Genomic DNA, 15,486 nt, shown 5'->3' with positions numbered 1-15,486 from the left:
TCTTCATAACAGTGTGACCAACTGCCACACAAACAGAGTTCTGTACATATAAATTAAAATAGGAGACCTTACTTTTGGGATTACCCTCGTAGTTTCAACATTTTGTTGGAGAAACACCAGGAACTTGAATCTTACAATTCTTTGTTTAAATTTCTTCAACAATTGTGTGTAATTAATATTGGTGACTAGTTCCAGACATAGCCATTTGTTTCCAAACCAAACCTGCTTTGAAAGTGCTTTTTTCAGTGCAGTTTTGTACGTTAATGTGTCACACAAGTAATAAGATAACTCCATATCTGTTGAATGATTATGTATTGTGTGGTCATTACCCAAGTATGTCAGTGAAATTTTGCTGTGATAAGCACTTTTACTGCAGGTCTGGTTTGAAAATGATAGACTATGTTCAAAACTAGTCATCACTATAAATTACAAGCACCTGTGACAAATTTAAACAAACAATGGGATGTGTGTGATACCTGCAACTAAAAGAGGAGTCGATATAGCATATGCCTATAGTGTTTGCCTGCACTGTGTTCCTTACTTACAAATGTATTACATTATTTAAGATCGTAAATAAGTTAATATCATGTGTAACAGCAAAGTCCATCATATCATTTCATACACAGAATTACACAAATGTTACTGAATTGAATTTTATTTGGTCCTGTAGGATTACATGGTGTACAGTGAACATACATGTAGTATAGGGCGTGTCAATAATACAGAAACCTTCATTATCACATACTTCCAAACTATTCTAACATCATTTCTTATAATTAACAATATTTACAAATTGAATGTAAGCAGTTGTCATCAACACTGTAAAATTCCTTTTCCACCAGATAGTCTTTTAGGTTCTTTGGAAACTTAATGTCATGTACATTGTGACACCGTTTTTTAGGCAGACTTTATAGTAATTTGATACCTGAGTACTGGGCTGCTTTTTCAAGCACTGTTAGTTGGTGGGGTGTGCTTCATATGTAATTCTTTCTCTGTGTGTCGTGGGTGTGTACACTAGCATTTGTAGTCCACTCTGCACATCTTTTGTGACATAAGAGTGTAGGTTTATAAGTTTCAGAAATCTTTCTTTTTAACATGATTCTGACTACTTTTTGTGTAATGTTAACATCCTTTTTATTTCTTGAATGTTTGAGTTTCCCCACATGAGCATTCCATACTGCAGGCATGCTGTGATGGTATGAGAATGTTGTATTTGTCCAAGTAATCAACTAATCTATAATACATAAATATTTCCAGGAGTTTTGAGAAACCTGACATCAGTTAAACTGGCCTGTAGTTATTGGTGTCGTCCTTACCCGCTTCCTTGGACACCGGTACCACCCTCCTTATCTTCAGTTTTTCTGGAAAAATTCCATCTCTGAGAGAGCTGTTTGCCATGTCCATCAGGGGTGAGGTTCTTTGCCCAATTACTTGCTTTATCGCATGATTCGATATTTTGTCACCACCAGCTGATTTCTTGGACTTCAGTTTCTGTGTAGTTTTCTCTGGTACCGCACGCCGCGGAATTTTAATCCACGCCAGACATCATGGACGTCGAAGACCCATTGAGGTCTCTGTACCATAGCGCCGTAAGCTGTGGTGGCGCGTGCCTCCTGGCCTGCTTTCCTCCTGGCCCACTTTTAGTGTGTGGGCGCCACAGTGGAACACGTGGTCCCAGCGGCCAATAGCGGCACCCCCGATAGCGTATTTAAATGCCGTCCACTTGCTCAGCCAGTCAGTCTAATCTCGCTTACATCGGTTTACACCTCGCTTTGCACTAGACTGCTTACTTCCTGGTTCGTATACGAGTTTGTTTCCTTGTGACTCTGTTGTTCGGTCTTGTTGTATTCGTTCCGTCCTACGTTGGTCTTGTCCGTCCTCTTCTGTTGTGTTGTTCGCGGGCCTCTCCGCGGGTCCTGCCGCGCCTTCCATCATTGCTACCCCACGACCGTCTTGGTTGCAGTTACATTTTTCCTCAGTTCATTTTCTGTGACTGGTTTAAAGAACATGGTTTGATATTTGTGTTAACTTAGTGGCCTTCTCTTGTGGACTATTTCTTTTCAGTTCTAAGTTCTCCACCACATTTGTATGGTTATCATGGAGTATGTTAGCTATTTTACCATCTGTAACCACTGTGTTGTTTATTTTCATTGACCTGAGATCTGTTTCTTTGTCTGATCCAGCTCTTCCTGTCTTTCATCATTAATTGTGTTCCAAGCTGCCTTCATCATGTTCCTTGAGTTCATTATGGTAGCATTAATTGCTCTTGACTTTGCCTCATATTATTTTTCTGTACTTCTTTTGTAGCATTTTATAATTTTCAGCTTCACCACTCCATCTCAGATCCTGCAGCTTCCTTTGCAGTTCATTATTTCACTGACAATCCACTTTGTCTGATCCTGCTCCTTTCTTGTCTCTCTACTTTTGGGAATGCTACATTAATATGGTGTTTAATTGTTGTAATGAATTAATGCTGCTTTTCATTTACATTCTGCATCTGTAGGGCTTCATTCCTGGTTTCCCTGCTTAATATTGTTCTAAGGATGTTAATATTTTGTTCACTGATATTCCTGATTTCTTTGGTGTTTGTTTTGATTGAGATATGTCCTTACTTCTCGTTCAGAGACTTGCTCACCTTAGTGCTTCTTTTATTATATTTTTTTAACTGCCTCCATTATTTTATTTATTGAAAACAACCTTCATTTAACAAGGTGTAGTTCTTGCGGTAATACGGCAGTCCACCATTCCAGATATGTGATTTATTTGTTTTGCATGTATTGTAGTCTTAACTCATGAATTTTTAGAAAATGGTTGATGTACTTGTTCTTACAGATTGAACCAACATGGGAAATGATAGACAAATTTGTGAATGACATGCACGATGTCATGTCTGTAGACAGCATGCAGTCGACACACCCTGTGTCCAATGCAGTCGGGTCTGCTGCTCAGATACTTCAAGCTTTTGATGAAATCTCCTACACCAAAGGTCAGTAAGCAGTCACTTGTCACAGGCAGGCCCAAGTTTCCCTGCTTCCTTTATTTCACATTATCATATCTGAGCTCGTGGCTCGGCCACAATGCGTGGAGTCGCTCAATACCACAACTATTAACATTTGTCAAAGTTTTAGTGGAGGTGATTTCTCATGTATAGTTCAATTAGTTGCATGTTCCATGGTTCACATTGAATAATATGTTGAAATTACGAAGAATGAGTCAGTTTAGAGAATGTTAAGTTAATTTGTATTTAAACATGGCTGCATGCTAATCATTTTCAGATGAGCTCACATAGTAGGAAACAGTATTTAGTTTAAGAACATAGGTGAATGTGTAACTTTTTGCATTGACAAAAGTACTAGTTTTTGGATAAAAATCCTTTTGTGGAAGAGTTTTCAGTAAATGATCCTACTAAACACATTATTTGCAATTTACTCTGTGGGATTGATAATATATAATAGCTACAATGGACCACATGTGTAACTATATCATGTGGTAAGTGGTATACATGTTTGTGAAGTGCTGAGTTTTAACAGAAGAAACAGTCAAGTGGTGTAATTTTCTGGAGAGTGGAGTAATGTCCAGATCGGTGGATTGGAAGGAACGATCCAACACCCTGGCCACCCTGCTCTCCAGGCATTAAACCCGTTGACTTTTTTTTCTGGGGCTATATCAAGGACAGAGTCTTCATCACACCAGTTACTGACTTCCACGAACTGAAGGCTAGGATACAAGCTGCTGTGGGTACTGTGACAGAACACATGTTACAAAACACCTGACGGGAACTGGAATACTGCCTCAACATTCTCCGAGCTACCAAGGGAGCACACGATGAGGTTTACTAACATAAGTGGTCTTAAAAAAAGCTGCTAACACTAACCTATGTAAGGGCATAAAATGTAACTTATTATGTCAAACGGTTATTCTGTTATAAATTTTAATAATCAGAGCAAGACTTTGTGCTCACCCTGTAGAATTTTTCTACCTCATAAAAATAGCTGTTGATTAAGAAGTCCTTTGTATACTTCTCAAGGGAATTGTATGGTAGGCCTTTCACTGCAAGGGGTAGTTCTTTATAAAACTTTATATAGGATATCTAAAACAGTTAGGTTCCAATCAGAATTTTACTTATATTTAACAGTCCTTGCTCCATACCCAAAATTTGTGTCATATACCAATCCACTGCTATTTTTGTATGCCTTACTACTTCTTGCACTTGAGCTGGTGTATTATTAAAACTTGAAAGATCATCGTTATCTGCTGTGCCAAAACAGTTTTTAATGGTGTTCCATCCGCATTCAGCCATCCTCTCTTTGTCCGTACTAAGAGAATATGGGGTTGTACCAGTTAACTTGCTCCAACTGCTCTCTCAACTTATCATAGCAAAATTTAAGTCCATAATATTCACTCTGTATATCCTGTATTGTATTGCCCTGTTTTTCTTTCTTTAGCAGTTCTAAGAATATACCTTGCAACCTTCTCACTTCATTCCTTACCTCCCAGATTACAAAGATCAGCAAGCATCTGATTCGAGAAGACATTGTTCGGCTGCTGTGCAAACAAAACCCTGTTCCGCTAAGGCGGGTTGACAGTCCCTTCTGCTCCAAAGATGGGCAAGATCATAACAAACGCTAAACTCCATCTAAGCACCAACCTCACCATCACTTAGAGGAAATCATTTACATGTACCCCTCCCACGTTTGAAAAAAAGTGGGAATACCACAAAAAATACTTACATTCCTGAGTACACTACATGAATTTTGAAAAAATTGCAAAGAAAAAATCCTACTGTTACCCACTGTATACTTCCGACCACATGTTCCTTGGTCTCAACCCGTAAGCTCTATTCTGCAGTATTTCCATACTCCTTTGTTTCTTAGTTCTAGTACATGGAAATTCTGCTGGTACTTGAGGAAAGGAGTCTTTGGCACCTTGAAAAATGTTGTAGCACTTTCATGTTGGCCCATTTTACCTTTTGCCAGCGTACTTTAGAAATAGCTTTCTGTTGAGCACAACCACAGCCAAGGTAATTCATGTTTCTGAAATAAACTGCTTTCAGCTGTATATGAACTTCCACAGGAACACGACTGGTTTCATGATTTGATTTGACATCACAAAGCCAGTCACATTCTGTAAAAGTTCGTAGTTAGAAGTGGTTAATTTCAGAAACATGAACCCCCTTTAGAGTCTTTGCAAATACCTTCTTTTCCCAACTTTGGTTGAATCGCATCAAAAGGAGATGGCATTTTGCATCCGTATACAAAGGTGATAAACTTGTTACTGTAGAAGTTTTTTAATTGTAGGCACTAACTACAAAATTTAACTGTACGAGGTGCATTCAAGTTCTAAGACCTCCGATTTTTTCTCTAATTAACTACTCACCCGAAATCGATGAAACTGGCGTTGCTTCTCGACGTAATCGCCCTGCAGACGTACACATTTTTCACAACGCTGACACCATGATTCCATGGCAGCGGCGAAGGCTTCTTTAAGAGTCTGTTTTGACCACTGGAAAATCGCTGAGGCAATAGCAGCACGGCTGGTGAATGTGCGGCCACGGAGAGTGTCTTTCATTGTTGGAAAAAGCCAAAAGTCACTAGGAGCCAGGTCAGGTGAGTAGGGAGCATGAGGGATCACTTCAAAGTTGTTATCACGAAGAAACTGTTGCGTAACATTAGTTCGATGTGCGGGTGCGTTGTCTTGGTGAAACAGCACACGCAATGCCTTTCCTGGACGTTTTTGTTGCAGTGCAGGAAGGAATTTGTTCTTCAAAACATTTTCGTAGGATGCACCTGTTACCTTAGTGCCCTTTGGAACGCAATGTGTAAGGATTACGCCCTCGCTGTCCCAGAACATGGACACCATCATTTTTTCAGCGCTGGCGGTTACCCGGAATTTTTTTGGTGGCTGTGAATCTGTGTGCTTCCATTGAGCTGACTGGCGTTTTGTTTCTGGATTGAAAAATGGCATCCACATCTCATCCATTGTCACAACCGACGTAAAGAAAGTCCCATTCATGCTGTCGTTTCACGTCAACATTGCTTGGCAACATGCTACACGGGCAGCCATGTGGTCATCCGTCAGCATTCGTGGCACCCACCTGGATGACACTTTTCGCATTTTCAGGTCGTCATGCAGGATTGTGTGCACAGAACCCACAGAAATGCCAACTCTGGAGGCGATCTGTTCAACAGTCATTCGGCGATCCCCCAAAACAGTTCTCTCCACTTTCTCGATCGTGTCATCAGACCAGCTTGTGCGAGCCTGAGGTTGTTTCGGTTTGTTGTCACACGATGTTCTGCCTTCATTAAACTGTCGCACCCACGAACGCACTTTCGACACATCCATAACTCCATCACCTCATGTCTCCTTCAACTGTCGATGAATTTCAATTGGTTTCACACCACGCAAATTCAGAAAATGAATGATTGCACGCTGTTCAAGTAAGGAAAACGTTGCCATTTTAAGTATTTAAAACTATTCTCAATCTCTCCGCTTGCGGTAAAATTCCATCTGCCATACGGTGCTGCCATCTCTGGGACGTATTGACAATAATCGCGGCCTCATTTTAAAACAATGCGCATGTTTCTGTCTCTTTCCAGTCTGGAGAAAAAAAATCGGTGGCCTTAGAACTTGAATGCACCTCGTATATCCCAGTCTAGATGTTGAGAATTCACATAATGGCTTAGCATCTTTGGTATAGCCTTACAAACTCTTTCTGTGTGACCATTTGCCAGTCAGTGGAAAGGACACACTGTTGAATATGAACACATCTTTTTCTCCACCAGAATCTTTACGCTACTCTTCTATCCCTTGTTCTCTTACCCCCATGACCTGATAACACGATCATGATCATCATAGTGAACTGTGATCTTTTACTTACCGTAATACTTCTGTTTGCAAAATTGCTAGAACTGAAACATGTGGTCCATGCTTGGTTAATGTACACAATATCCCATCTTCCTAAAGCTGTACCTATTGGCATCACATGACAATATGAATTCTTTCATGAAATCTGGAAAAATCAAAACTGGATCTAAAGTTAATACATCTTATAAATTTTAAAACGCTCTCTGAAACTCAGGTGTTGTTCCTCCCTGCATTTCAGTTTCTTTCGTGCCACTTTTGCAATTGTGCATCATACAATATAGAAACACTTGCAGCTGTTGTACCCAATGCAAATAATTTACCTTTGAGTTCAACTGTCTGTTTGAAAGGTTGATTCTAGCACAGTGCCTAACCAGGAACCCAAGTATCACAGCAGTACCTTGTCTCACAGTTGGTAACATTTCCATTTGCTCATGAAACCTTGTGTTTCCCATCCTAAACCTCAGCTGTGTCCTAATTGAATCAACTGCACCACTGGTTATAGCGTGCAACCGTTACTTTGGTTCTTGTAGTCTGCTCTTATTCGTGATATCCAAACTGACAACTGATGTGTGTGTCCCTACATCTACAAACATTCATATTGTTTCCCTTTCAACCAAGCCCCAACAGTCTGTCACTATGTACACTTTTAATTCACTACTATTTAATGGGAATACTTTTTGATGGAAGGAAGATTCCCATTGTCATTTAATAACTTCTTTTCCCATGTTTCTTTGATCTTCACTCCTGTGCCTTATGACCAACCTGCTGACAAAATACTGTGGTTGGCAACACTGTGTTTCTAAATGATTCTTTCTTCCACACTGATAACATTCTTTGTTTGACACAAATGGTTCAAATGGGTCTGAGCACTATGCAACTTAACTTCTGAGGTCATCAGTCGCCTAGGACTTAGAACTAATTAAACCCAACTAACCTAAGGACATCACACACATCCATGCCCGAGGCAAGATTCAAACCTGCGACCGTAGCGGTCACTCGGTTCCAGACTGTAGCTCCTAGAATGGCATGGCCACTCCGACTGGTTTTGTTTGACACAAACCTTTTCTGATCGGTCTGAGACTTAGTAGCACTATCTCTCTCTTACAAGGTAAGTGGCTACACGCAGCACTGCTGCTTAGTCTTCTGGACTTCCCATTCTCACTCTGCAAGAAAATTATTGCGAAATCTTCCTTTGGAACACATCTACTCACCTTGTCCTCAGCTTCTTTCAATGAAACTGCATCAGTGTCCTGTTTGTCTCATAAGTTTGAATGTTCAACTTGCGTATCCTGTCTGACATTTAGAATTTTCTAAAATTATTTAACTTCTCTTGAAAGAAACAAGCACTCTTTTCTTTATGTACCATTGTTTTAAGCCATTTGCTGACTCTGTAAATGTGGTTACTTTACTCAAAACCTCATGGTAAATGATGTATATCTTAGCCTTGCCCTACAAGTGCAGTCTGGCCATCTACAATGATGTTTGTTCGGACCAGTTATGCAACTGGCTGAGAATAACACATCCTGAATAAAAACGGTAGCATCCTCCGATGTTTTGCCAGAAAAAATGGAAATAAGAGTAGTGGATTGAGGATCCATGGATTGGGAAGATACTGACTGTATTGTCTCAACTTCATGAGGATCTGATTGTGAAGGATCTCCTGTTTGACCACGCAACTGCTGAGCAATTTACTCATTCTGTTCCTTTAATAATTTAATCTGCTCTCTCAGAGATGATACCATGTCCGCTGTAATCGTTGTTCATGCTTGTGCCAAATTTTTGCATTTGCCAAATTTTTGCAAGTTCCTTTCCTGTCACAGTAAGCCTTTTATACCACACACAATACTAAAAATTACTACTTCATTTCATACTAAATTACTAATAATTACTTACTTTTTCATTTCATTGACACCCAACAACACTTAACACAGTACTCTTTTGCACGACTCTACTTCTCACAAGTGCAATTCACAGGGATAAACATATCATGAGGTGCACTGAAGCCAGACAAATTACAAATTTTACAGTCTACCGGTACTGAATAACTCCCCTTAAATTCAGATACATCTGTGGGTTCTCAAGGCTTTGCATGAGTGACTCTAAACTCCATATGTTCTGTTGTGGACATGATCACAACCGTAACATACTAGAGTGAGTAGAGTAACAAAGCTTTTCAGTGACTCACCCCACAGTTGTAACTGCTGGTGTAGCTCCAGTATGAAACACTTGTGATGCCAGTGCTGCAAGTGTCAGAAGCACGAACACTTTCTGACACCAGTTTTGCAAGAGGTGGCAATAGAGATGACTCTGTGTCAGTAGCACTTTCCCAGTCTGCTTGGATTCTTGACTCACTGTTGACATTGGCTGTCATTACCACTCGAGGATTTGCACTGTTCAGCCCTCTCGAGGTGGCTGATGCTGGATGCACCATTCTTGGCCGGCTGTTGCTACGGTGTTTGCCACCGTAGTGCCTGCAGTGCTGGATGTACTGCATTGCCACAGGGGTGAGTGAATGTGGCACTTGTGTTTGACTTAACACACCAGTTTCAGAGGTGCTCTTCCCCTACCACTCACCGCCTTTCTTCTTCATCTGTCGAATCACAGTGACGGTTGTCATGTAGCCTCATATTATGACGATCTCGGCCTGCTGTTCAGGCAGGCCCTGGTCAGTCTATCAAAGTAACAGGGAAGCTGGTGTCCTGACATGGGACAATAGGGAGGACACCCCCCTCCCCCCATATCCACTCACTTACGACAACGGCAGGCTGTGGTGTTGAACTGTGCGACTGGTGATTATAGTAAGGTAGCCATCTCTCCCAGTACTGACTGTCATTGCTCAGTAGTGTGCAGTAAATCTACAACAGACTTGTGCCAGACGTCACTTTACTGTGGAGTGCGATTGTTATGTATGCCATCAATTGATATGTCGTGTGAGCTGATATGCTGGAGTATTTATGAAGTGAATTAGCAGCTAATATTTTCCCAATGTCACTTGTCATGAACACATAGATCTTGCTATTGTGTAGGTATCAGCTGTTGTCACTCTGCTTCTTTAATGAGTTTGTTATAGTATAGGATGGGTTTGTTATAGTATAGGCCTGGTTTGCAAAAGCTCTTGGTACACTTTGTTGTATTAGCTATAGCATTTCTTTCATTATGTAATGAAGATGAAGATGATGCGGTACTGTCCGGCTGCTCTGCTGTGGTCCATTGTCTGGCACGCCAGAAGTGCCGATGATGTTTTCTCACCTGACCGACCCACTCTCAGTGTTATTCTTTGCACTCACCATGTGTCAGTACCACCATAATATAAGCAAAGTAGCTTTGTTCTGGGACTCAGAAAATTTTAATGGTTTGCTACCTTGTACAAAGTTGGCACAAAACAATATTACAGGAATAAGGGATATTGGATCGTAACTGTCAGGATCATGTTTATCTCCCATATCAGAAACTGGGAAAAAAATTGTGGATTTCAAAGACATCAGGGAATTTTCGAGAGTATAAAATTATATTGAATTTAAAAGACTGTTACCTCAGTTTCATGAAAACAGGAATAAAGTAAATGCAGATACCATGAAATTGATTGGTGAATTAAAAAAACTGTTTAAAATTGGCTGGAATTGTGCAAGAAGATATCCAGAACAGAGAAATTTTCTGATCTAAAGTTCAACAATGGCAAGATGAACCGGGGGCGAACCAGAGGAGCAAAGGAAGGAAAATGATGGAATGACAGAGGAGGCCAGCTGTGTAGTGGACCACTACTTCTCCAAAGGAAATTATGTACTCTGGTTCTATTGTACTTCTAAGTAAATGCCAAAATACTTGTAGGATTTTTTTGTTTAGGAGATAAATCTTTCAATCTGTCTGAGGTTGTCTTACCATTTGTGCTCATCTTTCCATCTGCACTCACTAGAACATGTAACATCCTCTGTAAACTTTTTCACATAGTCGTATCTTTATGTGTTCTTAAAATTGTTTATTCTACTTATTCTTCTAGTGGTGGATGAATGTAGGATATATCTCACATACCTGTACTTCTTTCTGGTTGTAGCTTCTTTACCTGTCTATTCCATTATGGTAACTCTATTGGTACACAAAACAAAGATATCAGTGTAAATTAAGGAATGTGAATAATTCTGAAAATTGCTATCTACCACATTTTAAAAAGCAAATTGTGATTGTGTATTAATTTTGCAGGTGCCTGCCTTATTCGGATGCTAAATCACAGTCTAACAGAACCTATGTTCAGGAAAGGAATGGTAATCTATATAGACAAGTGGTGAGTATAAAAATCATCATGGACTCCATCACTTTATTTATGAAACTTGGTCTTCTGTGGCTTATTCCTGATGTCTGTTGGTGTGGGCCCTCCTAGTATATATACATCATTTCAGGGCACAGTCCTATTGTTTCTGTGTCGTCCTGTATGATCCTAATCTATGTATTTGGTTGTGCCCTGGGCCTCTTTTCCAGTTCTTTTATTTGAAATACTGTTCTTGCCGTAGCATTTCCCTTGAAGCTTTTCTGCTAAGTTTTCACCTTAACTGAGCCTTGGAAGTGGTCATTTCTTACTTTCTCTTTTATTACTTCTATTTCACCCTCCCAGTTTTCATACAGTTTTAAGTCTCTTTATGTATGTAAGTTGCAAATGTTACTACCAATTCTTACTTGAACTGATGAGATGGGGTGATACGAGCATTGACTAGACGTAGTTGTGGTTTTGAACTGATAGCCATTCTTGAGAAGTGAGAATTTGCAATATATATATTCCATTTTGTTTCTATTTACTCAAACTTGTCTACAATTTGAAATGCATAGTCAAATAAAGTCTAAAACCAATTATATTTGCAATAAAACAACATAAATAACTTAATAAAGAAGTTATAACAACATTTAGATTGCTTTCAGTGCAGCATTCATAATATATATTAATGTTATCAAGTTGTTAGGACTGAACTTTAAATATCTTTGGGGTCTTAGCCTCATCTGGATGCTGCCAAAAATATGTACAAATACTTCACCTACTGCCCAATAACATGAGCTCCATCATCTTAGAAATTACAGTCAACCCAGAGTTGCTTTTGAAAGCAAAACAGGAATTGAGAAAGAAGATTCAATTGTTCCTATGATATTTTAAATGAGAAAGACAATACAATTTTATATTTTAAATATTTGTTGGAAGTTTACTTCACCTTGTTCAAGGAAAACTACCAGCAGAATTTTCAGTCTTTTTAGACCACAGACTGATTCAAACTAGTTGTCCCTTGACATTTAAGTACCAAAGTTGCTGCATTATCACATCGAGTACAGTAAGCAGGCAGCTATCACTTTAAATCTGTATCTTCCACAAAATATAAATAAGAAATCTCAAATTCACATATGAGATTAGAGCTCTTTGTTGTCTTTCAGCATGTCAAAAATCTGTTCTTAATTTTAAGTAGGGAAAGAGTTAAATTCATTTTTTTGAAACAGATTAAATTTTCCTTTTTGTAAACAGCTTCAAACTTATCACGCCTTATACCAAAATATTTTGCTTAGTAACTAATCCTTCAAAATTTTCATACTGCATTGCATTTATATAAATAAGATACTATCAACTCTTTGAAGCACTGTTGTAATGCACCTTCATTCTTCTGGTTCCTGTGTCACTTTCACATGGTCCAGTGCTTTTGCCAGTTTTCTGGTTTCGCTTTTCAATTGCCTCCTTCAAAAGACATTCCACTTTGGTCAAAATAATTTTTCTCTTTTCTGCAGCAATATGATGTTTAACCCAAGCTCAAATCAGTTCTGCCACGTTAAAGTGGCAATGGTAGGGGACAATTGGAGCATTTATATGTCCATATTTTTTTTTGCTGTTCTATCCACAATGTAAACTGGATTCTTTGGCTTGTTCTGTGACAAGTTCTAATAATACTGCCCTTGTCAACTCACTGTCAGACCATATCTTAAATTTCTTTAAGTTTTGGCACAGTGCCTTTCAGCCATTTCACAAAGATATTGATTCATCTCTTTGTAGTATTCGGAGGTCCTGATTGAAATGAATAATGGCAGAGAAGTAGAAATGAAACCTTTTGAAGTTTTGGCATGTGCTACAATTATTCTTTTTCCTCTACTAACGAGAGCTGCTGTAGTACGGCTGATGGTATCATTTGTCCAGTCTTTTTTAAACTGTGTCCCACATTCCCACGTTTCATCAAGCCAAATATCGTCATCAAAGTTTGGCATCATCAGGCTGCAATACCTTGGCGTTCCATTGAAAACTTGTGGCCAGAAATGGATATACAGTGGAATCCAAGCTCTTTCACGACTTGTATAAGGACGATTTACTACCCTGAAATACGTCCACTGCTACAAGTGTAGCACGTAAGCTTTTTAAGTGTTGGCTTCTCCTTCTGAGAATAATATGCATATATACGACATTGAATCACATCTTCCTGAAAAGAGTAGAGATATGTGACCCTCTTCTCAAGTTGCTTCTTTTTCCCAGGTGTCTTCAATGTAGATGACACACCTGATTCTCCTTTCATGAGTTTCTACTTGCAGATTCAACACACAAATCGCGTGACTGATGATTGTACATAATCACACAATATCCACTAGTTTTTGAACAATTTCAAGGAGTGCGTAGCCTTGATCTGACCCACTTGTGAGACCACATTGCTAGGCACATGAAGTTAAATGTCGCCCACATCTCTCACTACTGGCTGGAACAATGCTTCAGGTAGGGCAACAGAAGGACGATACAGTTGAAGCCAACAGCAGGTGACTCACAACTGGTGTACTGATGGTGAGAGTCATGCAGCTCGCTGACAGTCGAGTGACAACTAGTTTAAATTAGACTATAAGGGTTTTGACTGAGAGAGTTAGTTACTGCTTCTTTCAACAAACTCTTGTACACAGATCATTTTGTTGTTATGGCTAACTCACAGGAAGCCCTGCACGCAGTTTTGAATTTATTCAGTGAGGAATACGTGGGCATCAGCATAGTTGTTAACATCAGTGTACATGGCCAGGGAAGGAGGAAGAAGTTGTTGAATTTGGCTTACGATGAGAACTTACAGGAGGTCGAGTGGTCAGGACTTGTGAGTGGGCATCCAGGGCTGCCATTAAATGACAGAACAGGAAATTAGGTAAAATGAAGAGAAAATATTTCAATGTACGGTATACAAGGAGAGCACCTAGGAGGTTGAACAAATAATTGAAGTGAGCAATGGAAGGAAAGGTGGTTCATGTTGATTGATGTTGGCAGCCAGTCGTGGAATCAGAGCCGGAGGCTCTGCCTCCTAAGAAGTCTGTTCTGCTCAAAGTCTGGATCACAAGAGAGAGAGGCAACTGTGTTTTGCACTGCAGAATGCTCCAGAGTCCAAACATGTGACCTGTATCCCACGCATGCTATTGGCTAAAACCCATGGCATGAATTTCAGCAGAGGGCTCAAGATGTCTCTTGTGTGCAACTTTAACTGGACAGAACTGCCTCAGCTCTGAAAGACAGAAAACTTGTGTCGTGTAGGCACTGTCGAAGTTGCTCTTGGAGAAGAGTTGTAAAGATCTGACTGTGGCCTTAAAAATAATTTTTGTTAAACCAGTTCTCTATAATACTCCTTGATTAGCTGCCACCCCATACATCAGGAACATTCAAATTTTGCATCAACCTTCTCCAAATACCAACTGTACAGATCCAGCCTTAAAACTAAATGGTGAATTCTGCAGAAAGTTTGAGCACTTTCTGCATGTTGGAAATCATCTCTCGACTAATGTAAATATGGACACTGAAATCCAGTTTCGCATGAGATATGTTAGCAGAGCCTTTGGCCGTTTGCTGGACAGGGCTTTTGGTAGTTGTGACCTAACATGATGACTGAGCTCTGTCCATTGAGCCATCACTAAACCAGTTCTCACTTCAGAGCATGAGTTTGAATCATACTTGCCAAACAGAACGCAAAAGGTTGTGCTGAATAATTCAGACAATGTCGGAAAGGTAGAAAATTTTGGTGACTGGCGTCAAACCATGAAGGGTTTCAATTTTGAGTTGACTCCCATTTCTTATATACGTGAATTAACATTCCACAAGAAAGACTCCTACTTTTTACAGAAGATACTAGTATAATAAATCCCACTAGAGAGAGAGAGCAACAGAAGAGTTAGTAAATCAAATTTTCCAAAGAATTTTTAAGACATTCCTGTGAAAATGGATTCTCCCTAAGTTTTGAAGAACACAGTACATATAATTCTGTACAACAAATAATCATACCAACAGTTTATGTAGGACATGAGCAGGAGTCATTAAGTAGGGTACAATGCTTAAAATTTTTGGATGTACATATTGATGAAAACTTGAACTGGTAGAAGCATATTACCGAGCTTCTCAACCAATTGTTTAAATACTTTTTCTGTTCATATAATTGCTAATCTTGGCAACAGACATATCAGCCTCATGACATATTTTGCATATTTCCACTCTATAATGTCGTACAGGATAATTTTTTGTGGTAACTCATCACTTAGGAAGGAAGTATTGATTGCACAAAAGCAAGCAGTAAGAATGATAATGTGGTGTTCGCTCATGAACGTCACAAAGTTACATCTTCAAAGAGCTAAGCATTTTAACTGCACCTTCACAAT

The 15,486-nt window shown here is 39.4% G+C and overlaps 1 protein-coding gene across 3 annotated transcripts in view; it reads left to right on the top strand.

The window, feature by feature from the left end:
• The window catches only part of LOC126428092 (aminopeptidase N-like), a 332,543-nt gene that overhangs the window by 256,974 nt on the left and 60,083 nt on the right, over positions 1 to 15,486 (top strand). For all 3 annotated transcript variants that reach the window (XM_050089984.1, XM_050089983.1, XM_050089982.1), the window contains exons 11-12: positions 2,833 to 2,986; positions 11,062 to 11,143. In XM_050089984.1, the coding sequence (XP_049945941.1) occupies positions 2,833 to 2,986; positions 11,062 to 11,143 (236 nt within the window). The remainder of the gene's footprint in view (positions 1 to 2,832; positions 2,987 to 11,061; positions 11,144 to 15,486) is intronic.

The sequence above is a fragment of the Schistocerca serialis genome, chromosome 12 (assembly GCF_023864345.2).
Source record: "Schistocerca serialis cubense isolate TAMUIC-IGC-003099 chromosome 12, iqSchSeri2.2, whole genome shotgun sequence".
NCBI lineage: Eukaryota > Metazoa > Arthropoda > Insecta > Orthoptera > Acrididae > Schistocerca > Schistocerca serialis.
Note: the sequence above shows the minus strand (reverse complement) of the source record. Positions and strands in the feature narration are given on the sequence as shown.